The 25,364-nt window shown below is 33.9% G+C and overlaps 1 protein-coding gene and 2 long non-coding RNA genes across 10 annotated transcripts in view; 1 reads left to right on the top strand and 2 right to left on the bottom strand.

The window, feature by feature from the left end:
- Window positions 1-14,079, bottom strand: part of ATF7IP (activating transcription factor 7 interacting protein) — a 99,613-nt gene extending 85,534 nt beyond the window's left edge. For 2 of the 8 annotated variants that reach the window (XM_087968220.1, XM_026694606.2), the window contains exons 1-2: window positions 13,996-14,079; window positions 13,540-13,690 (exon numbers count right to left, since the gene is read on the bottom strand). Coding sequence is in view for 3 of the 8 variants with exons in the window: in XM_026694606.2 (XP_026550391.2) it covers window positions 13,540-13,580 (41 nt within the window). In the remaining 5 variants the exon portion in view is untranslated. Of the gene's footprint in view, window positions 1-3,156; window positions 3,507-13,539; window positions 13,691-13,995 lie in introns of those variants that run through there. The other 6 variants (XM_087968221.1, XM_087968216.1, XM_087968214.1 and 3 more) reach the window with 4 other exon arrangements.
- LOC148130214 (uncharacterized) lies at window positions 6,281-11,801 on the bottom strand. Its single transcript, XR_015750223.1, has 3 exons — window positions 11,785-11,801; window positions 8,725-8,876; window positions 6,281-6,294 (listed from the first exon to the last, which is right to left on the bottom strand). It is a non-coding gene; the product is annotated as an uncharacterized LOC148130214 (long non-coding RNA).
- A 4,647-nt stretch (window positions 14,080-18,726) lies between the features above and the next one.
- On the top strand, window positions 18,727-24,276 carry LOC148130213 (uncharacterized). The gene is made up of 3 exons (XR_015750105.1): window positions 18,727-18,810; window positions 21,811-21,832; window positions 24,218-24,276. It is a non-coding gene; the product is annotated as an uncharacterized LOC148130213 (long non-coding RNA).
- Window positions 24,277-25,364: the final 1,088 nt, after the last annotated feature.

Below are 25,364 nucleotides of genomic sequence, written 5' to 3'. Positions count from 1 at the left end.
GACTGAGTCAAAACTGGGACACATTCAAGAGAGGTGTGGCTACAATGTTTTAAAGGACTGAGTCTCTGGGCAGAAAAGCGGAGTTAACCCATTCTTTAGATTCTCTGCTCAGCACACTGGAAAAAAAGTACTTTTTAAAGGCATACAATACATTGCTTTAAAAAATCAGTGTACTATTATAAGAGTAACTCAACAATAATTTATACTAAATACTCATTACATCAAAAGCAAATTTTAAAGCAGCAAATAACTAGAATGAAAAATTTAGGTGAGCTTTCCATAGCAACCTAGCTTTCTGATGAAACCTTCTCACAAATGTGTTGCTGTTTACAAATTATCTAATGGAAAATGAGTCTATAAGCAGTGAGAGAAAAAGCACTTTATCAAAATTGATTCTGTCTCATTAAAAGATTGTATAAGCAAGAGTAGAAGCTGGGTTGTTGCAAAGGTCAATCTTGCAATGTCAGTGAGGTCAGTGTGTTGAATTTTGGGGGTGGAGAAGGAAGAGAAGTAAACACCAGATTTAATGTACAACTTTAAAACAATTTTTAAATGGAAATTTAAAAACATATGATGGTCAAGATATACATCTTTTTTATACCGACAAATCAAAACGGATATAAAATCACTGAATTATTTCAGTGATTGTATATTTTAATAAAATCTTTTATTGAAAAATGATAAAATCATACAGTGAAAGAAACTGAGCTAGCAATGTTAATGTTACAAGCCTAGAAAGGATTGCAGCTAATCTTCCACTTCTACAGGCACAATGTATCTGAAGCGATGCATTGTTGAAATCCACTATTTCCAACAGAAAAATTAAATACATGCTGAAATCTTGCGTTGAAATTGAAGTTTATATAAATAGGCTTTTGATAAAACCTTAGACCAATTACAAAAGAACACTGCTTGTTTTAATTCCACAAAATAACTGATGAAAAAGAATATTTAATTTTTTTAAGTCAGTCTATTTTATATTCTTTTAAAATCATGAGAAAACTTAACTACTAAGCAAAAGCCAGAGTATTTGTGCCAATTAAATAAACACTACAAAACATTGGAGAGAAAGAAAGCATTATACAAAGTGGAAAAATACAAAGCAAAATAATTTTACCTTGTTTCCTGATAATAATTTGCTTTCCTGGGATTGCAGTAATTATGAAAAATTCTAGATTTTGGCATCAGCACCAAGGAACAAAAAATCTTTTTGATATTTAAGGTAATAAAGTAAAATATAACACATATCTGAAAAATATTCAACAATCTAAAATATTTCATAAAGAAATGTAAGTGGAATACAAATAAAATTTATTAAATATATGGAAGTGTTTTTTTCTTTTTCTAAACTGATTTTGCAAAACCTCTTTAAAATTTATTATTGAAAGGATTGCCAGTATTCATAAAGTATGCAAAATAACTAAAATGTATTTTGTAAGAGATCGTGTTTATCAGTAATATTTTACTGCTTGCTTCTAAAACAATCACATTTGCCAGACCATTTATCCCTTTAAAACCCATGCAATGATAAATGTCTAATTTACATGGAAATCTTACTCAAAGAACAAAAATAAAATTGAAACCTTTTCATTATATATTTTATAATAATGTACATTTTGCTCCTGGAAAATGTGACTTCAAGCATATAATTCATTAACTTACTCAAGTTAGCTTTTTAATTAGATATTTAAGGATGAATAAATAGTAATATCCACTAATTTTAACAGGTTACTGAAAGGATGGTTTGACTTCCTTGATATGACAATGAATGTGGACATATTGCTTTTCTTCATGGAACTGCTTTTTGAAAACAGACATCCCTCTTGCACTAACACCCACTGATGTTTTGATAAGTGCAAGCACGACCACATCTTGTAAAAGGTGTACATAAGTTTTGCCCCAAGCGTGTGCACAGTGATCTGCTCTCTCTTCACAAAAGTAGCAGCATTTTCTTATTTAAAAAAAGTATTCAGATAAGTATTAGTATTCAGATAAGCAGTCCTATATACTATTCCTCTATTACAGTATAGCAGAATTGAATAAAAGGGAACTATAGGTAAACCTGATATTTAAAAAGTGTAGCCTACAAAAATTATGTTTTAATGGAAAACAATTCTTTTGATAGAGACATATTTATATGAGATGTTAATGCCAATCTTATAATTAATTAGTAATTTACTGTCCTGGAATAGTATCAAAGATATCCTCCTAAAAACACATTAAAAATTGAAACAACCTAATATTTTTCCTTCGGTAGGTGGCAGCACTTTGCTGAACAGATAAGGTCTCAGAAGTCAGAAGGGGCAGGCCTGTTGGCACATGGATAAAAGACAATCATAGAATATCAGGCCTATACGCTAAACTAGTGAGTTGAAAAATTTCAATGAAGAACGCCATGGCAAATATCCATGAAGACAGCTGACATCAAACTCAAAAGAGATTCTATCTTAATATCTCATATCTGAATTTGCGCTATTAACTTACCTTTCTTATTTATGCTTCAAGACAATGCTCATACAAAACCTAAGATACCATTAATAAATCGTGTACAACAAAATAGGAATGTGGGTCATAATATTTTTATGTAAGTGAGCCTATATCTCAAATGAATATGTACCAAAATCTTTTTTAAAATCTAATATTTTACAAAACAGCAAATACAAAAATTTAAGAAGTAATTTTAACATTGTATATGAATGCAGCATTCCTGAATAAATGCTATTCAAAAATATATTGCTCTATCTTGTTCTAAATATTGAAGAATTTAAAATTAAGTTTGTAAATATAGTTACATATTTTACAAACCTTTATGAATGATTAAAAATAATCTTAAATGTATTTAAAATTGAATACAAAGACTAGCAAACATATATGTCTAAATCTTTATGTCTAAATCAACTGATGTGAATGTCGAAACAATGATTACACATATTTATGATAATTTTACATTAATGTCGCCCTTTGACCCCAACCCTTCACCGAATGACTTTTGCAAAACTGCTGGAATAACCAAAACTCCCTAAAATTCTTCACCATAAGCTTAAAACTGAAACAAACAAAAAAACTTCTGTTCCAATAGTTTTACTTCATAGTCTAATATTTGTGTGTATATATATATCCTGAACTAATTCATAAAAAAATCTTAATTGCTCTTACCTCTAAATCTGTAACATGTGACTGCATCAGATTTGCTCATTAGCATAGTCATGCTAAACTGCTCCAGAGACAATTTCATCAGCCATTTTGAGACTGTACTGTTCCAGCTACACTGAAAGTGTGATTAAAATGGCTGCAGTGTGTATTCAGTCTCAGCCAGTAAAAACGTAGCAATGTGTGAAACACTTGTCACAAAGCACCTCCCTCCTTATGGAGTATACACTATTAGTGTTATTAGTGCATGTGCTGCAGAGATATGGCACAAGTGCTAGAAGTAAAAACTCACAAGGCACACAGACTGCCTCTGTGAACCAATCGGTAGCTCAGGATATAATATCTAATCCTGAACTGAATCCAAGCAGCTGCAAATCCATGTCACATATTATTGACTACAGGAATGAAGCCAAATATTACTGGCAGGCAAGGAATGCTATGCAGGAGGAGCCTGATTTCAATTCCTTTTTTTTCTTACAGCATTATAATTTCTGCTTAAATCACTTACACTACACAATGTTACAAAATAATTTGTGTAAGATGCTACAAAGAAAAATAAGTATTAGGTTGATTTTAATCAACTACATATGTTTCCAACATGTGCTTTAACTGAAAGACCTAGAGTAAATTTTAATTCACAACTGACAATAAATTAAAGAATCATACAAACTTATCTTAATGCAAGCATGTTAATGAGCTTTTTTCTCAATGTGGGATAAAAAATATCTAGTAATAAAAATGTTGAGAGTATATATTACAGAAATATTAAATTCTATACCTGAATTATGGACATGTTAGAAGTTTGTTTTATATCCTAAGTAGTTGCTTAGCAAATTTCATTGGCCAGATATAAATATATTACCACATTTTTAGTATTGGCAATATATTTTACTGCCCAATGCCTGAGAATGAATTGCCAAAATTTAAAATAACCAACCAAAAATTATTTTCAGTGATATTGAAAATTAAAACAAACATCATGCATTACTATTTAAATATCAAGGTGCTTCTATTTCAATAGCTATATCAGGGGTAGAAAACCTATCTATTAAGATATTGATACCCGTCCCTGCCTCTCTTACCATTAGACATGATGGTTGAGGTTATCAGAATTGAAGATTAGCAATAGATTTCCTAACCATGTAAGTAATCCTAATCTTTATAATCTCATTCTTCAGAGAGGGAGACAAAATTACTAACACCAAGTGATAGATTAAATAGATTAAAATGTATATAAAACAATCTTTTAACCCATGGGTACTTTGTCTTGGTGTCAGCATATTCCATGTTCCATCTAACCTTTTTTTAGAGCTACTTTAAGTGAGAGGTTGTCTTAAGTCTTGCAAAGAAAAATAATACCTCCAGGCCCCATATTCTTTTTTGGAAGAGTTTCCGCTTGCAAAATAATGAACTGAATTTGTGAGCATCTTTTTTATCACAAATTCAACTTTAAAAAGTGAGATTATAAAAACCCAGTCTAGCACTATACCACTGAAAAAGAAAAATAAGAGATCCCAGAAGAAACTAGCAGGGCTGTATAAAGAATTATCTGATAAACTGAAAGGCAAAAAGGATAAATATAAAAATGGAAAGAGATTTGAGTTCAAATCACCAGACCCAGATGTATTACATTCCAGGATCTGAAGGAGCTGGAAGACAGGATCTTAGAACCACTGAACCATATGAGAAAGGGGCAGTACCAGAGGACTGGAAAAAAGCTGACTTGGTTTCCATTTTCAAAAGGTGGGGGGGATTGATCCAAGAAACTACAGACCAATCAGCCTGAAGTCAATGCCTAGAAAGATCCTGGAAAGAATCAAGCAAATACCTAGAAGCAAGCCAATGGATTTGTCAAAAACAGATTATGTCAGATAAGCCCTACTGCATTTTTGGCAAAATGGACCAGTGAAATGCTGTGCATATAATTTATCTGGATGTCAGTAAGGCATTAGATAAAGTAGACTACAACCTACTAGTTCATAACATAGAACACTGTGGGTTAGGCAGCATCACCATCAGATTCATAACTGGCTTTCCAGCTGACTCAAAGTGTAGTCCACAATGGAACTACATCTACATGGAGGGAAGCATGCAGTGAGGCACCTCAAAGTTTTGTCTTAGCCCAGTACACTTCAACATATTCATAAAGGATTTAGATAATGGGATATAAGAGGAACTCATCAAATTTGCAGACAACACACAGCTGGTGGGGAAGGCCAACACTCCAGAAGCTAGGCTCAAGATTCAGAAAAATCTCGACAGACTTGAACACTGGACCTTACCTAACAAAATAAAGTTCAATGTAAGATTTTATATTTAGTCAAGAAAAACAAATTGGCAGCCAATGCAGCTCCTGCAGGAGAGGTGATACATGTGCACACTGAGGTCTGCATAAAACCATGCGGGCCACTGCATTTTGCACCAACTGGAGCTTCCGGATGCTCTTCAAGGGCAGCCCCATGTACAGCATGTTGCAATAACTAAGACAGGAAGTCACCAGGGCATGAGTGACTGTGAGTAGGTACTGCTGATGCAGGAAAGGGCATAACTGGTGCACAACTGGTTGCACAAAGGCCCTCCTGGCCATGACCGCCACCTGCTCTTCGAACAGGAGTCATGAGTCCAGAATCCCCAGATTACGCACAGGGTCTGTTTGGGGTAGTGCCACCTCATCCCAGACTAAAGGTGGTAATTCTCCCTGAACCAACTAACCCCAGAACCCAGAGCCACTCGGTCTTGCATGGGTTTAGTTTCAACCCATTGCTCTCTATCCAGCCCCTAACTGCCTCCAGGCATTGCGAGAGGGAGGACACAGCAACACTTAACTCACCACGGGGCGAGACATACAGCTAAGTATCATCAGCATATTGGTGATATCTGGTTACCAATGGTTGCAGGAACTGAATAAGTCTCTAATCCAATGAAGAGAAGGACTGGCAGTGACATATTAGTCTTCCAACATCTAAAGGGCTACGCAAAGAGGGAGTCAACCTATTTTTCAAAGCATTTGAAGGTAGGACAAGAAGCAATGGATGTAAACTTATCAAGGAAAAATCCATTTAGAAATAATGAAGCATTCCATGAAGATATTTTTTAAAACAGTATGAAGACAATAGGCAAGTTTCAGTGAGTTTGGAAAAATGTCTGCCATAACCGAACAGTTGACCAGGAATAAAAGAAACAACACAAAAGAGGAACAGAAGAGAAAAGACACATAAAGAAATAGAGAGTATGATGTATAGGTAATTTCTAAAACTACTACACTTCAATTTACAACTACAATAGGGCCTAGAAAATTTGTCATTAAGTGGTGTGAGACATCATGAAACTACACCCAATTTTACAACTTTTGCTGTTGTCATTAAACAAATCAGATTGTTAAATGAAACATTGTGTGACCTCAATTTGTTACATTCTTCCATTTTTCTTGTCCAAAGCTGACTGAGAATGTTGTAAATAGTAACCATGTGACTGCAAGACATTGCAACAGTTATAAGTGCAAGGACCATCATAAGTCACTTTTTAACATCATAACATTGGTCACTAAATGAATGGTCATTAAGTGAAGACTACCTATATTCTGCCTAGTGCTGCGTAAAAAATTCAAAAACAATGAGAACCTTGCAAACACTGATCTCTAGGATATTTTGACTTTAGACTGAACTCTTTCCTAAACTCCTCAGCTGTAAGTGAAGAACCATTTATGGCTGTTGCACTATTCCCAGTCATGTGATAAAAATTAGAGCACTTGGTTACTAGCGTATATTTATGATGGTTGTATTATGTAACTGCCATTTGCAGCCTTGCCCCCCCAAAAAAGCAAAAGGGAAGTTGCTTAACAACCATGTGATTTGTTTAATAACTGAGGCAAAATGGTAATGATTCATTTAACAACCACATTGCTGAATGATGGATGTTCCAGTCCCAATTGTGTTCATAAGTTGAGGGCTATCTATAGAATACAACCTGTACTAATTGGCATTTATCTTGGGAAAGAGTTACAAGTACTCTATTACAAAGGCTTAACCAAGTTTTAGTTGAAACAGAAAATAAAATAGATTGATTAGATAGTCAGATAAAACTGAATCTTTCTAATAACTGAATAGACAGTCTACAACAATTTGTCAAAGAAGAAACCAACAAAAAGGGGAGAAGAAACTCATCTGATTCTATGGTATTTTCAAAAGCAAACAAAGCAACAAAAATCTAACAAGTATATAACAAATAAAAAATACAACTCTATACCAACACAAATGTAAGAAAACAGACTACAATTTGACAATTGTAGACAAAATAAGCTTGGAAGTTCAACTCGAAAACTATCCATCTCCTCTTACTGCAATATAAAGTGTTCTACTACAACATAATTGTATATGCTGAGAGAATGTTTAGAATAATAGCAAAGGTAGATCTAAATGGTCTTACCCTCTTATTTACGAGATAATGAGAATTGAATGGCAAAGCAAATATAACCCAACCATTATTCATGGGTTCTTTACTACGTAGCTGCCTGATGCTGAGCAAATTTTTGGTGCTGGATTTCTGCTGATCAGAGCATATTTGTAGATACACAAAGAATAATTGTTAAACATTGTTCCATCTCTTCCTGCCTTGTATTAAAATGCAGATAAGCCATTGAAAATCGGGTTTCCACCTACTTAATTCTATAATTTTGAAGGGCATTATAATTCCACAATTTAAAATTAGCTTCGATGTTGAGTGGCTGTTGTTAATTCCAGTGGTATTACTAGTTGTTTCAATATATTCTTAGTTTCAACATTCTACCGTTTTTTTCTTACGATTCTGCACATATGTATGATTTAACAATCCTACTTTATGAATAAAATTGGTCCAACCGAAATTGCATATTTTTGATGGAACAGAGGGTTTATTTAGAATTGTGAGATAATGTTGCTGTTTTCTTAAGATAATCAAGAGGATGCTACTTATTGATTTGTTCATTTTAATTTATTGTGGCTACATTCCTATTTCAGAATATCAGTTATTTAAACTATTTTATGTGGATCTAGGAATTGCAGCATATTATGCCATCTCATATCAAACCTCTTCATCATTTAAGTATTTTTTCCTTAACATTAATAGACTTAATTGTATTAGTTATTTTCCTCTAAAACATTTATTTTCAGTGAGTCAGAAGTTTCTCCTTATTAAAAAATAAAGCACTGAAAACATGGAGACAAAAAAAAATATTCTACACAAATTTGTTCTTGAGCAGATGTTGAATATGTAGTTCAAATAGCTTTTTGAGGGGGGAGGGCAAAAAATTAATACCTGGATCTACTCCATGCTGAGAATATTCTGCTGATCCAGATTGGTTGCTCGTAGAACATAGAAATCTAAACTCAACAGTGAATTGCAGCTATGTCCATAAAAGGCAATTTTAAAGCACAATATAAAAAAAAATCTAACCTAAGAGGCTTAGAAGGAGATCCTCTAATCAACTAGCTACAATTCACTTTTACCAAACAAGAGTATGGTTCAAAAACACAGTAAACAATTAAAAAAATGAAACAATATTTAAAAATATGTTGACTGATTATGCACCTGAATTACCTTCTGCTGTATTTTGCACCCCGTGCAGTTATTTCCCCCCAAAAAGTTAATTAGATATCATATCAATTTTCTGAGGTTTTGATGAAAACTTCATGCAGTTATTAATCAAACTTGAAGTCTGCCCTGCTACCAACAGGTCTTAGCCAATCTGTCTAGACCTATAACATATATTTATATAATTAATTTATATGACTGCTCTACCACTCTTTCGATGGAAAATATCGTGCTAATACACGTATGTACAAGAGACAAGATACGAATGTAATCTTGGAGTTCTGCACCTGATAAATGTAGAAAACTTCCTGTAAAACACGGGTGTCAAACTCGCAGTGTCACGTTGCCGTCATGCAACATTTTACAATATTTTCCCCATTTGCAGAACTGGGGTGGGCGTCGCCCATGTGTGACATCTGGCCCATGAGCCGCCAGTTTGACACCTCTGCTGTAAAACCTTCGGGGTTATTAGTATCTATCCTCTGAAATGTTAGTGAAAGAACTAAACAACACCAAATGAAAAGACTATATTTCTGGATGTTGCATGAAATATTTTAACTTGCCTGAATTATACACATTAACCAGTATTAAAAATAATTCATTAAGTTTTGAATAATCAAAACATAACACAATGTTCCTATTTGTAATATATATTTTATATTAAAATATTATATTTATATTACATATATTCAAAAATTAGTTTTGACATGAACTAAATAAAAATGTTTATAGATTTTTTTTAATTATGGCTATAGTCTTCTCTTTGCTATTTAAAAATATCCTGCCCTTTTTCATTATTTTTATTAATTAGTTAAACATATTTCAATATGTTCCAAGAAAGCAGCAGGGATAGAATAATTTAAACTTTTAAAAGAACATAAAATTATGTTATCTTCTATTGCTGAGAAATAAAAGGCCTACCGCACCAATTCTGAAATACAATTGCATCAACTTTTAAAACAAAGTTCATAGTCTTAAAATCAATGAAATCTTGGATTGTGAATTTAAATAGATCTGTCCAATGACATACGAATAAATTCAATGGTAATACTAAATATTTGTAAATATTTCTGTTTGGAGTCAATAAATTGCTGATTGAACAGGAGCAATATTAAACTCATTCGCAAGGTAATATATGATGAGGACTGTTTGGAACTGTTCACAACTCAGCAAGATTATTTGTGGAAACATCTATGACTGTTTTTTAAGCATAATTATATACTTAAACTTGCGTATCACTTAGAATATTGATACCCGAAAACAAACCGCTCAAATAGCCTGGCTATGCAATTATTGTCTTAAGAAACTTTACTATAAAACTCATGTTAATATTGTTAATTTTATTAAATAATTGGTCCAGACAAGTGGTTGTGATGCTTATTTATCACTAATGAAGCTTCCTTTTAATTTAAGTCTTGTATAAAAAGACATTTTTACTAATGGTGTGATCAAACTATAACAACTAAGAAAAACTAAATACCCAATTTTCATACAGAAGCTGGAACCTCAAGAAAAATTCTGAATACTGTGTAGAGGGAAATTTTTCAGCATTTTTTTCTCTCCAGTAAGGTACTTTTGTTATATATAATTTACAAATACCCAACAGAAACAATTTTTACGTATATATTGCAATCTATGTTTCTCCTATTTTAAATAATTTAACTTTTAAAAAGTTATAGATCATTTCTATTTTAAATATTTTGTCTAAAAATGTAAAATTAAATCATGCAAAAATTGGCAATATTCCTATTATCCTATAGCATATAATATCTAAACAAAAATTACATTTTGATACTGCTTGAAACAATGATGGGATCCAAAGTTCCTTAATAGGGTTCAATCCTGCAATTATTATTTTTAATAGCAACTAAAATGCTATTATTTAATGATTTTCATCATTATAGTAGTTAATCTTAATGAATGACACTTTAAAATCACTAGCCAGATTTTGGCAGAATAATTTATGGTGACTAGAAGGGGGGAAGAATCTATCACATTAGTATGTTGAATTATTAATCAACCACACTTAATATTAGTGTTTGGGTGTCATGTAATAGTTTGTGGATATAATGGGTATAGTAGTATACACACGTGCTTAACAATATTTTCTCCTAAAATTATTAAGCCACCTTTATATTAAAAAGACGCTGAACTTTGTATCATGGATGTGGTCACTTAACAGCATATAAAACGTAAAACAAAACAACACAGCTATCAGCAACTCAGGAGATAGCTGCAAATGTAGAGCATTATACAGTATTGTATAGTCTAGTGAAATACAAATATTTAACATTTTATTCATACTACTTGTTATTTATGCTAATGTAAGGTGCTGCCCAGTCATTTAGTAGTGAGATGGATGGGACACAAATTCAGTAAATAAATGAAATATTCTACTTCTACTGCACTGCTGCTATATTTGCAGTTTGGTGCATGTATTGTAATATAAAATTTATAAAAAAACAAAAGTCTCCAAATTCGCAAAATATACCATGCTTGACATTGTAAAATTATGTTGGAATATTTAAGTTGACAATTTGGAATACTAAGAAATGTATGAAGGACAATTTTAATGATTTTTCTTGGCAGTTTCAGTCAATATAATTCATCAAATTTTCAAGGGTAAAGCAGACTTCTCTGACACTAGATGAGGGAAGATATGTATCTGCTATTTATTGACAGTGCGTAGCTGTTGCATCCATACATCTGCAAATTTTAATGTTCTGGCTAGGAGCACTCAAACAGCAAAGCATGTCAGATCAACCAATCCAGCAATAACTGAAAATACCATTTTTGGAATTTGGAAAAGCACTTAAGCAAAAGGTTTTCTCACTGTTAAAGAGAGCACGTTTTGTCCCCATTAGACAAAATAGGAAGTGAAAGTAATTTAGAATATTTTTCCAACACGTTTGGCCTGGAAGAAAAAAAATGTATTTGCATTTTCCTTATATTACAACTCTAGAAACTAAATTAACTAAAAAAATGAGTGAAACTTGGAGGTTTTTTCTAGTGATAATTATATTAAATCTATTTATCATTCTTACACTATCAGTAATGTTAACCTACCTCAGAGTTGTTGTGCATATTAAATCTTGGCATCATTCTAATTGGAGATCTTTTGACAGAATGGTAGAATATAAATTTAAAAAATAAAGCTTCCTTCATAGAACAAATCAGAAGAGAAAAATATCATTCCCTCTCAAAGACTAAGCACAATAATATTTTACAACAAGCCATTTATAAAACTTATAAACGTGAAATAAAAATAAATTGAGAGATACAGGATTTTGCCAAAAACATATAGCATAGTGTCCACACACACATCCACGGGTATGTCATTTCCCCTTTGTGCTTCTTGCACTCAGAAATACCAAGATATAACACCATAATGAATGATCAATGCGCATTACATTTGCTCTTCTTTGCACTGCAATGTATAAGAATGAAAGATATGTATATACACATCATACGGTTTTTCTATTACTTCACAATAAACTGGTGCATAATCCTTGAGTATAAAACAAGGAAATTTGAGGCCTTTTAATTACTTATTCAGACAGAAGATTGTGCCTGTAGCTTGAGGTTTCATAAAATACAGCAGTTTATATCTCACCATCGATGTATTTTCCACAACAGAAACTAGAAACCAGCAACATTATCTACCATGTTTCAGAGTGGATAACATACTTACTGTTAAATTCAGATAATTTTGCTGATAATGCTGGTTTTAAATAAAAGCAAAGAAAGTTACTTGTGAATAAAACAGCCATTGATAATGCAAAACAAAGTGAGCTCTCTTATTTATCTTAGAAAAAAAGCTAGAGGTCATATAGCAGTGTAGCAATTTTAAAAGTTAAATATTATTTTTCAAATACTGCTAACTTTGATATGTCGTATTAATGGAAAAATTGCCATACTATTATATACCGCTTTCCAGAATTTAAAAACTCATAAATCAGTACAAAAATTTCCAGAAAATACTTGTGAGGCATTTTTATTTTAAACTACAAAACTATAGTAATTTTTATAGGTTTCTAAGTAATACAGCAATTAATGAAAATTAAAGTATTATATCCCAATGAAGTTTTTATTTTATATTCTAGCAGTATTGCCAAGTAGTCTCTCATCTCTTTTAAAATTATGATTGTCTATTTTAGCAGCAAAGTTATAAATCCATGGTATTATTTCAAGCAAATATATTTTCTAATTAATATTTATAAATTAAAACAACTATTTTTCTCTTACAGACATGTGAATGTTTTGTGTGTGCATTTGCGTATATGTACACAAATAAACAAAGGCAGAAACATTAACATGTTATTATATAGATTGCAAAGATACACAATGTAGCGCTCTTCTTGAAATTCCAAATTTTGAACACAATCCACAACTGGGAAAATATCTTTTACTGTAATGACAATGTTATTTTAATTGTTGCCCAATCACCCAAAGAGTAGAATGAGAGTAAACTGTTGTCTTACATAACACTAAAAACTCAACTTATAAAGTAATAATACAATTAATAAGATTTAATCTATTCTTTAAGAACGCTGTCAGTACTTTCACTTTGCATATTTATCTCCTCAGAGCTACCAATCAGAATACTTTTTAAATTGAACAACACAACTAATCAATATCCAAATATTTACATTTTAATAAATAAAAAATAATCAAACCTGGGTTAAAAGACAAATATTATCCCACCGTACTTACCTTAAACTCAAATAAATAAGATCAAGAAACAGCATAACCCAACCAATATAATTTCAAACAATCAGCCTTCAGCAGCAGATATGTAAATTAAAATAATATAGCACTAACCGATTACATGAGACTAAAAGCAGGTGTCCTCGATTGCTCATAAATCGGGAAAATGGCCGCCTCCTTCTGAAGAAAACCTCCTCGTCGTCGAACACTAGAAACGAGGGTTTCAGGCGCGCTTATGCAATGCGCATGCTCAGGCACATACTTCCTGCCAGGATAGAGGAAACCGCCACCTATCAACCCGCGGGGGGGGGAGGGGTAAGGAGCGAACGGAAACTACCGCCAGGAGCGGCAGTGAGGACTCATGAAATTTTCCACCGCGTCAGCGATTTGGACAAGGCAAGTCGGAGGGGAATCGACAAAAAGGAGAAAGTCTTTCCTCATAAAAGATGCCTGAGAGAATTGTCTTTAGATGTAGTAGCTGCGGCTGGCTACCACCGTTTCCAACACAAAACCTGATCTGTATCCAACACCCGCTCCCTCCCTCCCTCCCCTCTGGGATTGCAGCAGTACCTGCGAATAGAAGTATGTTCGCCGCCAGTGGTTCAGAGCGCTGCTACAAGTGCTCCCGTCCGCTTCCACCGCCGCCGATGGTTCAAAAAAAAAACCCCACACAGCCAACAGCATGTGCTGGGCCGTTATGCAAATGACCTGTGATTTCCCCTCCCACTCTCTTGGCCACACCTCCTTTGAAAAAGCTGAGGGGGCGGACGTGCGAACTGCATTCTTTCGCCGGCCAATCCACAGATCGGCCGTTTCGACGATTATGCAAATATTCCACAATTACTTAGCATATTTTGCTGGTGACTCCTCCCCTTTTTGCAGTAAGGAAATTATTGCTTTGAGCGGTAGATAGTTGATAAGCGAGTTAAGGTGGAACGGAAGTCCTTGTTTGTTAAGCTAGAAATCGACGCCAGTGGTTAGGAGAAAGCGCTGCTACAGTTTACGAAGCTGACCGAAGCAGCGTAAACTCTGTCTCGGCTGGATCGGTTGGAGTTACTTGGCTGTATCTGGATAGCGTTGAAATCAGCTTGTTCTTGAAGAGAAGCTTCGTGTTTTATACTGTTTCGGAGGAGTCCCCAGTCCTCAGTGTCAGCTTACAATTTCTGTATTGCATGGTAAAGGTAGTGAATGATGTTGATACACTTTGGAGGTAGCTATTGTAAAATTAAGCTGCCGTAGAGCTGTTACTCATGACATATTTGGAATGTCAATTACGTTCTTATATTCCTTCCCCATTTTGGTCTTTAGTTGCGAAAATAATTTTCAGCTAGGAAATCATTGAACTGTTATATTTAAGTGGGAAATAGGAAAGGCTAAATAATATCTTGTTTGCTTTTCTAAAAACATATCTTACCAGCTGCTTTTTCCTCTCTACAGTGATTTTCCACACCCTTTTCCCACAAGTCTTTTCTTCCACATATCCCTTCCTACTTCATTGCCTGCAGCAATGCTATCTTAAGGTATTCTAGAGGGACAAAACTACTCATTTATTCTAAATACTTATTTGAGTAAAAAGTGTTAATGTTCCTGTTTTAAACTTGTTGATGAAATGAAATCAAACAGTAAACACCAAACATTTAATATTTAAACATTTGAGAGAGATGGAAAATAGAGAAGTGGGAGGTGGGAATAAACTAAATAGTCAGAAAGAACTTGGTATTTTTCCCCACAGTGGCACCAACTCTAAGCATGCAGAGGAGAGGTATTATGAAAAGACACAGGCCATCTACTTATTAGCTTCCTCAAAGCATAGACAGTGGATCATTGAAATAAAAATTGTGTCATTCATTTGCACTTTACTTTCCATTTCCCCTAATTTTGAAGACTAGTAATTCAAGTCCAATTATTCCGTAAGAGAATAAGTAGAGGCCATGTAAGAAGGTTATCATCTTTGCTGCACCTCCACCCCCACACACATTTCAATGGCTTTTGCTGAATCAAGTGAAATATGAGTATTAGTGAATAAATGAAGCAGTACAGGTCGTCCTTGACTTACAACAATTCATTTAATGATTGTTCAAAGTTACAACAGCGCTGAAAAAGTGACTTATTGTTTTTCACACGAGGGTTGTAGCATTCCTGTGGTCACATCAAAATTCAGATGCTTGGCAACTGACTTATTTATGATGGTTGAAGTGTCTTGGTGTCATGTCATCACCTTTGGCAATCTTCTAACAAGCAAAGTCAATGGGGAAGCTAGATTTACTTAACAATCATATTGTTAACAACTGCAGTAATTCACTTAACTGTGGCAAGAAAGGTGGTAAAATGGGGCAAAATTCACTTAATACTGTTTCAGAAATTTTGGGCTCAATTGCGGTAAGTCAAGATACAGTCAAGCAGATATATATATAAAAGAAGAGAACTGGTAAGCAGCTAGTAATGGGGCAACCAATACAGGAAAGAATTACAGACCCCACAAACACTCTTCAGTAGTATAATGTAAAGAGTACAAATTTAGTAATAATAAATACAGTACCAGTGTCCATACTGTTGCTTTGTAAGATACGGGAAGAATTTGGTTCCTGGATAAAAATGCCACCATAATGCTACTCAGAGAATGAATTCAAGGGGGCAGATAAGATGATGAAATCATTGATGATTGCCTCTTGGTATTGTACACTACAAAGAGACAAGTAAATGAGCAAGTGAAGTGCCTAAAATGTATAAAAAAGAGTAGATAGGAGCAAGCATCTGTTGCATATTTCATCTCCAGAAAAAGAGAAAGGATGCAAGAACAGATTGCTATTTTTAAGAGCAACATAAACAGAACATACTAAACTGGTGAAAATTGAAGAATAAATATGCTGGAACACAACTATACCTCAAAAGGTCAATAAGACCCTGATAACTGGTAACTTTTATGATGGCAGTGAAAGCTGTTTTGTTCCATCAGAAACTCTGGCCCTAAATTAGACCACATTAAATTAATTTGCTTACCTGTGGGCTATTAAAAAGTGAGGGATGGTAAATATCTATTTCTAACCTGATAGTCTGGGAATGGTATTTGGAAGTTTTATATCAAATAGTTTTCTGTTTTACTCTTGTGTTTTTTATTGTGAATTTCCTAGATTTGTCGGAAATGCATAGAATATAGATATTGTACTAAATAAAAATAAATTATCCCAATTTTTTGCATTAGCTGGTATTAGTGTGCTTATGTTGGCTTTTCTTATCAGTGGGAAAAAGTATTGGCATAATTTCAGATTAAAGTCTACTTGTTTCTGTTATGCAAGATACATTTTCTTCTTTTGGAGAAGGATCTTTTGTTGCTTAGGTGCTGTTTCATCTTGTCCATTCTACCTATTTCAGTTTAATGGCAGAAGAAGTAAGGAGAGGGATTGGAATTAGTCAGCCAGAGAAGCAAATAAATAAAATGGTGTTGCTTCTTGAAGAAACTTACAGGACCATTTTCATTTGCAGCTCTATTTTTGTCACTGGTTGGTATGAAGGTTGGACTCCATGAGGATAATTTATATTAATACATATCTCAGGAACCAGAGATGAATGAGAAGATGAGATAATTGCATATTGTTTACTACATTACTAAGGGGCAATGTTGAATGGATAGTGATGCCTACTTGTATTCTCATTAAGCATTTGCCCTCTTATGTATATTGGAAGAAAATAAGAAAGAGATGAACAGCACTGTCTTGTTTTGTTTTTAGACTCCCCTGCTTGTTCCCTGAAATGGTAGTTTAGATGAGATGCTACTTAGAAAGTGATAAAAACTGGATGCAATTCCTGTCCTTGTTCCTTTCATTGTCTACCCTAGAAGAAAACAATAGGATTGATTTATTGTTTATTGTTGATTGTCTATTGCCCACAACAGATTTTAATGAAGTGGGGAAGGCAATGCTAACCACCATTTCTAAATATGTGCCTATTTATGTCCTAAATATCCCGTGAGAACAGATAAAGTACAATTAATGCATACCGTTTAAAAAACATGCTTTGGCCCATAGCTTATCCCAATTGGCATCAGACTGGAACTTAAACCAAAATTACTTTTATTGCCCTAGAGCAAGAAGGGTTTTTTTCCCAAATAAGCATCATTAACTACCCATTTAGCATTCCTCTTTAGTTTGCAATTATTTTGCCTTCTTATTCATCTCTAGTTCAAGAGTTTTGTATTTGTTTGAATGTATCCAGGAATCCAACCAGATTTCTTTTAAATAAAGCTATACAAAAATATTGTCAGTTTTCATTTAGTGAATTTCATTTTGGAATTGAACCAGTGGTTAAATCAATATTTATTTTAACCATGTTAAACAATAATATAGTTTGTGACTTAGCAAAATTCATGAACCAAGGCACTGTAGTTGTTCAGTTCATTCACTGACTTTGGGCAATGTGATTAGGTATTATTCTACACAATTTGTGAATCTCATCAATATCAACTGTTTTCTTTAAAGCTATATATGGCATTTAGAAGTCATTTGGAATATAAACTTCTTAATGATTTTAAATTTTAAGAAGAATGTTGAAAATTGGATAGAATTTAAATATCTACTAGAGCTATACATTTTTGAAGGTATTGCATATTGATAAAAGAAAGAACTATCATGCAAAAAAATCATGCATGAAAAGTGGAAAATTCTATTTAACATATATTGGATAAAAAAGGAACTCTATTTTAGGGAAGTAAATATTGTATGTGGACCAAGAAATGTAAATATTTAATATTAATACATAAACTTATATTAAATATTTATATTTATTAGTTCACACACATTATTTGATTCCCTAAAATATAATTTTTATCCAATATATATTAAATATAAATGTATACAATTTTAATAATAACTCTGCATCTACTTTACATTTAATGGAATGTGCTAGCTATACGTTTTCATGTGTGCTGCTCCACTCAATCGTATACACGTAGAGAGTTTATTAATGTTCATCAGCAATTCCCTTCACCCAGCCTCAGAACTGTCCCAAATAATTCCAGCCACAAGCAAGCCAAGGTTAATATAACCAAGGCAATGGCCAATAGTCCATAAAACAATGGAAAGTCGCTCTGACAAATAAGTGTACCAAACAAACTTAATCTACCAGGCCAAACTGAAATACGTCCACAAGAGCTCACTTGGCAAGAGAAGTTCAGAGTCTCCAAAGTCCAGCAGGAAGCATGAGGAACAAACACACACAGCCAGAAACTAAACACATTGTTCCCAACAATGCCTCCCTCTGCCTGCCGTGAGATATAGTTTTCCAGTGCAGCCCATTATGATGGGTGGGGCCTTCTCCCAAGTAATCTGGCAGATCACCGTTGCTTTTGTCTCTTCTCTGTCCTGCGTGCTCTCGGATCCAGCACGGAAGGTAGCTCCTCGTCCTCCTCTTCACTGACTGTCCGCCCCTGCAAGCTGTCCCCAGCCAAAGCCCTCTGTAAATCTCAGCCAGCCATTCAGAGTCATTAATTAACCCAGTTCCTGACATGCCAGGAATGAGCTCATTCTCTCTTGAGCAGACCAAGGAAGAATCTGAGGAGTCCTCTAAGGGAGACATCACATCATGCCAAATTTAAATACTTAATTATCTTGCTTTCAGATAGAGCTATTGCAACAATGCAAGAGCAAATACTCCCTCTACATAAAATTGATAACAAAATCAGTTTTCTACAATCTATTTGAACTCTGCAAAAGTCAAACATTAAATTGGAATTATTATTTTTCTACACACTTTCCAAGTGGAGTAGAATGATATTAGCTTATTCTCATTTCAGTGGCTTACAAATAAGCATGCATATTTACTCTTTTTGAGACCATACCAAGGCTTAACTAGGTGAGAGTCATTATTGTTCAGCATAATTTACTATATGTTATTTGTTTATTTAAAATTTTATAGCGTGTTTTTTTTTTTTTTTTGAGAATTGAAAGCAATTCCATTGTAGGATAACATACAGAAACTAAAAACAAAAATAAAAAGTAACAGAGTCCTGGATCAAGTGGATTATCTGGAACTTTTCCAGTTGGGTTTCAGACAGTGGTGGGATTCAATTTTTTTTTACTACCGGTTCTGTGGGTGTGGATTGGTGGGCGTGGCAGGGGAAAGATACTGTAAAATCTCCAGTCAGAAGAGGTATTTGCCAGTTCTACGAACTACTCAAAATTTCCGCTACCGGTTCTCCAGAACTGGTCAGAACCTGCTGAATATCACCTCTGGTTTCAGGCCAGGATATAATATGGATTGGTTATTGGTTATGCTGGTGGATGAACTCTGTGACGCAACTATCTTGACTTTTGATAAGGTCCTGGCATGTTTCTGAGCTGGTCATAGGATTTATGAGTAGGAGGCACAATGATGATTCTCCTTTTTCCCCTTAGACCTGTTCTATTCAGTGTTGGTATGGAGGAGCGGGTGAAGCATTATCTGTAGGATGTATCAGGACTGGACACTCATTGGTTTAACATCTACATGAAACTTTTGTCAAGGTCATCCAATAAAATGAAGTGCAATATTCATAGTACACGAATGATACTTGATTTTACTTTTCAACCTAACAGTGCTATCAAGAGCATCTCACAGTGAAGTTCTGGATGGAAAGGAAGAAGCATAAGTTTAACTCTGAAAATATGGGAAAGGCTGTGGGTCCTAGGGATTTTCTACTTTTACTTCTTTGTCTAGGGATTGTTGATTCCTAGACAAAACTGGCACACATCTTGGAGATTCTCTTTGATTCTTAGTTAATGCTTAAAGAGAAGGTAGCAGCTCTGGCTAGATTCATGTGATGCACTGATTGCAACTTTTTCTGGATTTGGACTTCCTTGTCATTTATGCCTTAAACACTAACATTAGGATTGTTGCAACACACTCTATATGGGTTATCCTAGAAGACTATTCAGAAGCTGCAACTGTTATTGAATGTAGCCTTACAGACAATTATGGGTATGTCTTAACTATGCTCTTATGGCATCTTTTTTGTGTGAGCTAAACTAGTTGCCCATATACTTCTGAATATAATTTAAGGTGCTGCTTGTGATATATAAAGTCTTGTTATAGAAGAATTATTTCTTCCCATTATTTCTGCCTGCCCAATAAGATCTGGCATAATAGGTATACTTAGATTCCATTTAAATAATAGCAATAGCACTTAGACTTATATACCGCTTTACAATGCTTTACAGCCCTCTCTAAGCAGTTTACAGAGTCAGCATATTGCCCCCAACAATTTGGATCCTCATTTTACCCACCTCAGAAGGATGGAAGGCTGAGTCAAAATGATGTCACTTGGTGGGTCCCAGGAAGTATGGCTTCTCTGTCATGGAGCCTGCAATTTAGAAGGGAGTCCCTCCAAGATGTCTGTATTGTCCTGACCATTGTTCTTTAAATGAGCCTTGACGTTCTGGTGTGCGGATTTCTGATGCTAATGAAGAGTTGTTTTGGTTTTTTTTAATCAAGGCTGTTTATTATTATTTTTATCTGATCTTGCTTTCTTATTAGGTGTTTTTACTGTAATCTACCCAGAGAGTATATGAAATAAATATGGAAGTGGCCACAGAAGAACTAGCACATACAGACACTTGACAAATGATATTTTATAGTTGCTCTAAAATTGTGGCAAGGGGGCTAAAATTTAAAATATTTGGAAAGATGATGCTTTGAATTCAAACTGAAAATTGGGGTTGTGCTATGATTTGGTTTTGTCAGGCTTGGAAAAAACCTGGAATAGTTATTATGGCAAGAAGAACTCAAACATACTTTTTAAATAATTATCCCACCTAAACTCCCCTCAATAAAATATTGGGTGCCCCCAAGTAACCAAAATTTTCCCAAGTCTTAGTAATGGCAAGCAATACATGTACATTGACAAAAGAAACAGCATCAGAAATGGAGAAAGATTATTTATGAGAATTGCCAATGTTTTTGTCTTCGTATCTTTGAAAGTTACATAATAAACAACAGAAAAAGGGTTGCTGTTTCTTTGAATTACAGCATGTTTTCCAGAGTACAAAAGATAATTATTTTCTGTATTCAGTTTTATTTTTAAAATGGCTGCATGTTTTGATATAGCATTAACAACACACTGGTATATACACTGTGGTTGTACATTACTCAAATATAGTATCACTGAGTTTATTTGAATTTAACTCTTCTAATTGCCACCTTAAGCACTTGTACATGTGCATTTTCTGATAGCGCTCAATTTATGTACAATGATAATTGAAAATATTCGTTGTATGAGGAGGAAATGAGCTTTCTTATTATTTTGGTTCATAGTTAAATAAATTAGAAGATAATTGTAAAATAAAAATAAACAACATAATGGTCACAGCTTAGACAGCATTATAAAGTCTGATGTTTCATATCTTTATTTTACAGATTATAAATAACTGCAGCATATGTAAGTAAAGAACTTGCTTTTTGCTAATTATCAACACTTTTGCTAATACCAACACTCTTCATAATTATAGTTTACGTACTATTATGGACAAAATATTGGTTAGTTTGATTAAGTGAAATAAGTATTGTTTCTGAATTTAGAGTTCTTGATCAAATCAGTTATATTTTATGTTTGGGCCAGTGCCCAAATCAGTGAACTAGGAATAAATGAGATCTGGATCCAGGAATTTATTTAAGAATCAATACAAATGGAAATTGTAAAATATTTCCAAAATTTAATGTAATATAGAACATTACTTTGATTGGAGAGCAACCAAAATTAAAAATAAATTTAAAAATGTATTTGACATTAAGGAAACATGTTAGGCAAGGCATCAGATAGTCTATTAAAAAGCACTAGAACAAGACAAAAGTAGAATTAATTCATGGTAGATTTTGCCTGCTCCCTGCCCACAGATGGTTGCATTGACAAGGGTACTATGGTAGCAAACAGCTGAAAAAAAGTAAATGGGGAGATGTTGCCATAGCAGCTAGCCACATGGCAAAATGAGGAATGTTGCTTAGCAACCATGAGGGCTTCAAGGCACAAGCATTCCATAGAGAGCTAGGAAAGCAACAACTGGAATGGCTGGGGGAGGGGAAAGAATTAAATTGAAGGACACAGAAAGAATGCTTAATGTGAAGACAAGGAAAAACGGCGGAAAAAGGCAAATTAGCAAGAAAATCTAACACCAGAAATAACTGTAGTGGTGGGTGAAATACTGTAGGAATGCTTTATTTACATAGCATTTTGATTCAAGTCATTAAAAGTTACTGCAAAATTGGACATTTGTTTGTTGTATACATCTGCAAATAAAATACTCTCCATGAATAACCGGAAAAAGGAACTTTAACAGACTGCTTAATTTTTGTTGTTTTTCTACAAATTAACATAAATATAATTTCTATTATAGTAATTCTAGTTCCTATTGCACGATAAGAAGTTCACCATTCATCCTTATTACGCTTTGGAAGTGAAAGATGAAAATCTTAACATTATGTACAGTATGTTTGTGCCTTCAGTCAAAAAAATTGTAATTTATTTGTCAAAAACAATTTTTTCTGCAATTATAACACTTTTCAACCATTTTTTAACTGTTTACAGACCACCTGAATGGAAAAGCTAATTGCTACAAGATATGATAATTAATTCTATAATTAATTTATGATGTTAATTATACTAAAGACTAAGGGGCAGCATTGAGCTTGAAAAAAAGAAAGAAAAAGATTCCCACAAGTGAAGTGTTTTATCTCCAGAATCAAAATACATTTTTACATTCAGTTTATTTATAGTCTATTACAATTATAGGAATATCAACTTTGGTTGAACATGAAGATTTTTTTTATAATTCCAGTTATTGAGCAGTTGATCAGGTTACCTTGGGAAGTGGTAACTCTCCTCTACTGGAGGAATTTAAATTATCACTGGATGGCTATCTGCAGGGTGCTACAGTGTTTAATTTATTTTGTATTTATTCAATTCTTTATATTCCACCTTTATTATTTTCAACAATTGGGTCAATTCCCAACTTGCTCTTTGTAATAATGTTTCCAACATTTTGGGACCTCACATGAAAATTCTGGATTGATTGATTGATGATCATTTGTTTTCTTGGCTGTCTTTCTCAGATTTATTCTCTAGCACCAAAGTTCAAAACTGTCAATATTCCTTTTATCTTGCTTGACCCATTGTCATCGGGGCACTTGGTACCGTGTCCAAGAATTTTGCAAAATCCATCAAAAAGTTGCAGCTTCCTGCTGTAGTGCCAGCGGAGTTGCAAAAGACTGCGCTACTCAAAACAACATACATTTTAAGAAAGATATTTGGTTGATAACTAGGATGCTGGCAGCAACCCCTATCAACCATCAAAGCCAGTCAATATTTGTGATACCTTTTTAAATGTTCAGTTGACTGATTTTCATGTTTAATGAATAAAAGATAAAAATAACAACAACAATGCTGGAATAGACCCAAGGAAATAGGTGGCATGAAATAAGATATTATTATTCCCTCAGCAGTGAACATCTCCCCCAGAACCTCAAGCCAACCAGCAAAACCCAGTTTTGGAACCCTTCTGGAAGGTCAAAAGACTGGGAGCAGATCCCACTTCCAGTGGTAGAATGTTCCACAGGACGGGGCTGTATCGGAAAACACTCTTCTACTTGAACCCTCCCCCCTCCCAGCTGAAATTCCATAGCTGATGGAGTCCAGAGGAAGCTTCTTCCATTGGAGTGAGAAAGTTCCTCAGATACCCTGGATCCATGCCATGGTTATTATTCTTGAGTTATTACTTTGGTTTTCTTTAGATTTAATTTTAGTTTCATATTTTTTTGTGCTCCTTGATAGCAATTGGGGCTGGGATTTCCATTGCTTATAGATCTAGTCGTAAACCATGACATCACATGACTGAATCATATGGTGATAGCAATCTCTTCAATCCCAGTTGCTGTTATTCAGCGAGGATTGTGGGTGATTAAGTGAGTACCTCCTCACAACTTCTTGCCATCTTCCAACAATATGTACACATTTTATCATTGGGTCCTCAGTACTAGTTGGTAAAGAATAAAAGCTTTTGTTACATATATTGCCAAACTCTTGCTTTATCCCTTGGCTTAGCAGATATGGACCAGAAACTGCTGGCCAAGACATTTTGCTATCTGAGGTAAAAGAATAAGATTGTATCCTAATTTGTCTGCAAAATCTGCATTCTCTATCTCACTTGAGAACATTTTAACCTTTTTTTCTCACTGTGCCAAAGACCATCCTTTCTAATGCTACTCTTCTTACTCAGGAAGGTTAAATTATCATCTCTTGTTCCTAATTACCTTCTCATGCACTTGCTGCTTTATTGAAAGATTGAAAGAGTCCAGATTGATGCAAAACATTTGAATTACATTTATTTGTTACCCTTCCATCCTGATACTTTTGTCTTGCCAGGATTTTGTTTTTTAAAACTAAAACATTTTATTCTCTTTTTTTTTGTGGCTCTCTAAATTGGACAGTTAATAAACATTGCAAATAATTTTTACATATAATTTTATTTAAGGTTTAAAAACAAAGATAAAAACCAATACAAGTTAACATAGTGTAAGTAAGAAAAAAAAATCACAGAGAGAGCTAATAGTGCAAGAAAGAAAGAAAAATAGAAAATAAAAAGGTGTGAAGTGGCTTCTGATCTTTTGTACAGCAGTTATAAGAACAATTATAAATTCACCTCTTTCTTTAGTTACATCATGACTCTCTATAATTTTTCCTGATTGTCAAAATCATAAATCATGAGATCATTTTCATTACACAAAAATCCAACATATAAATAAATTTTAAATTCTTCTTTATTCAAAGATAATATACTATATTGTTAAATCTGGAATGTACCAATAATAACAACAGCAACAAAAACAGTAAAAGAACGGCAAATAACTGGGGTCGCAGAGCTGGGCAGAACTTTGGATTCAAAGTGAAAATGACTTTGACTTCACTATAATCCATACAC

The sequence above is a fragment of the Notechis scutatus genome, chromosome 6 (genome assembly GCF_049901735.1).
Source record: "Notechis scutatus isolate UNSWTSFEM ecotype Mainland chromosome 6, rNotScu1.2, whole genome shotgun sequence".
NCBI classification, from domain to species: Eukaryota; Metazoa; Chordata; class Lepidosauria; order Squamata; family Elapidae; genus Notechis; species Notechis scutatus.
The sequence above is the reverse complement of the archived record's forward strand: the minus strand, read 5'-3'. Positions and strand labels throughout refer to the sequence as shown.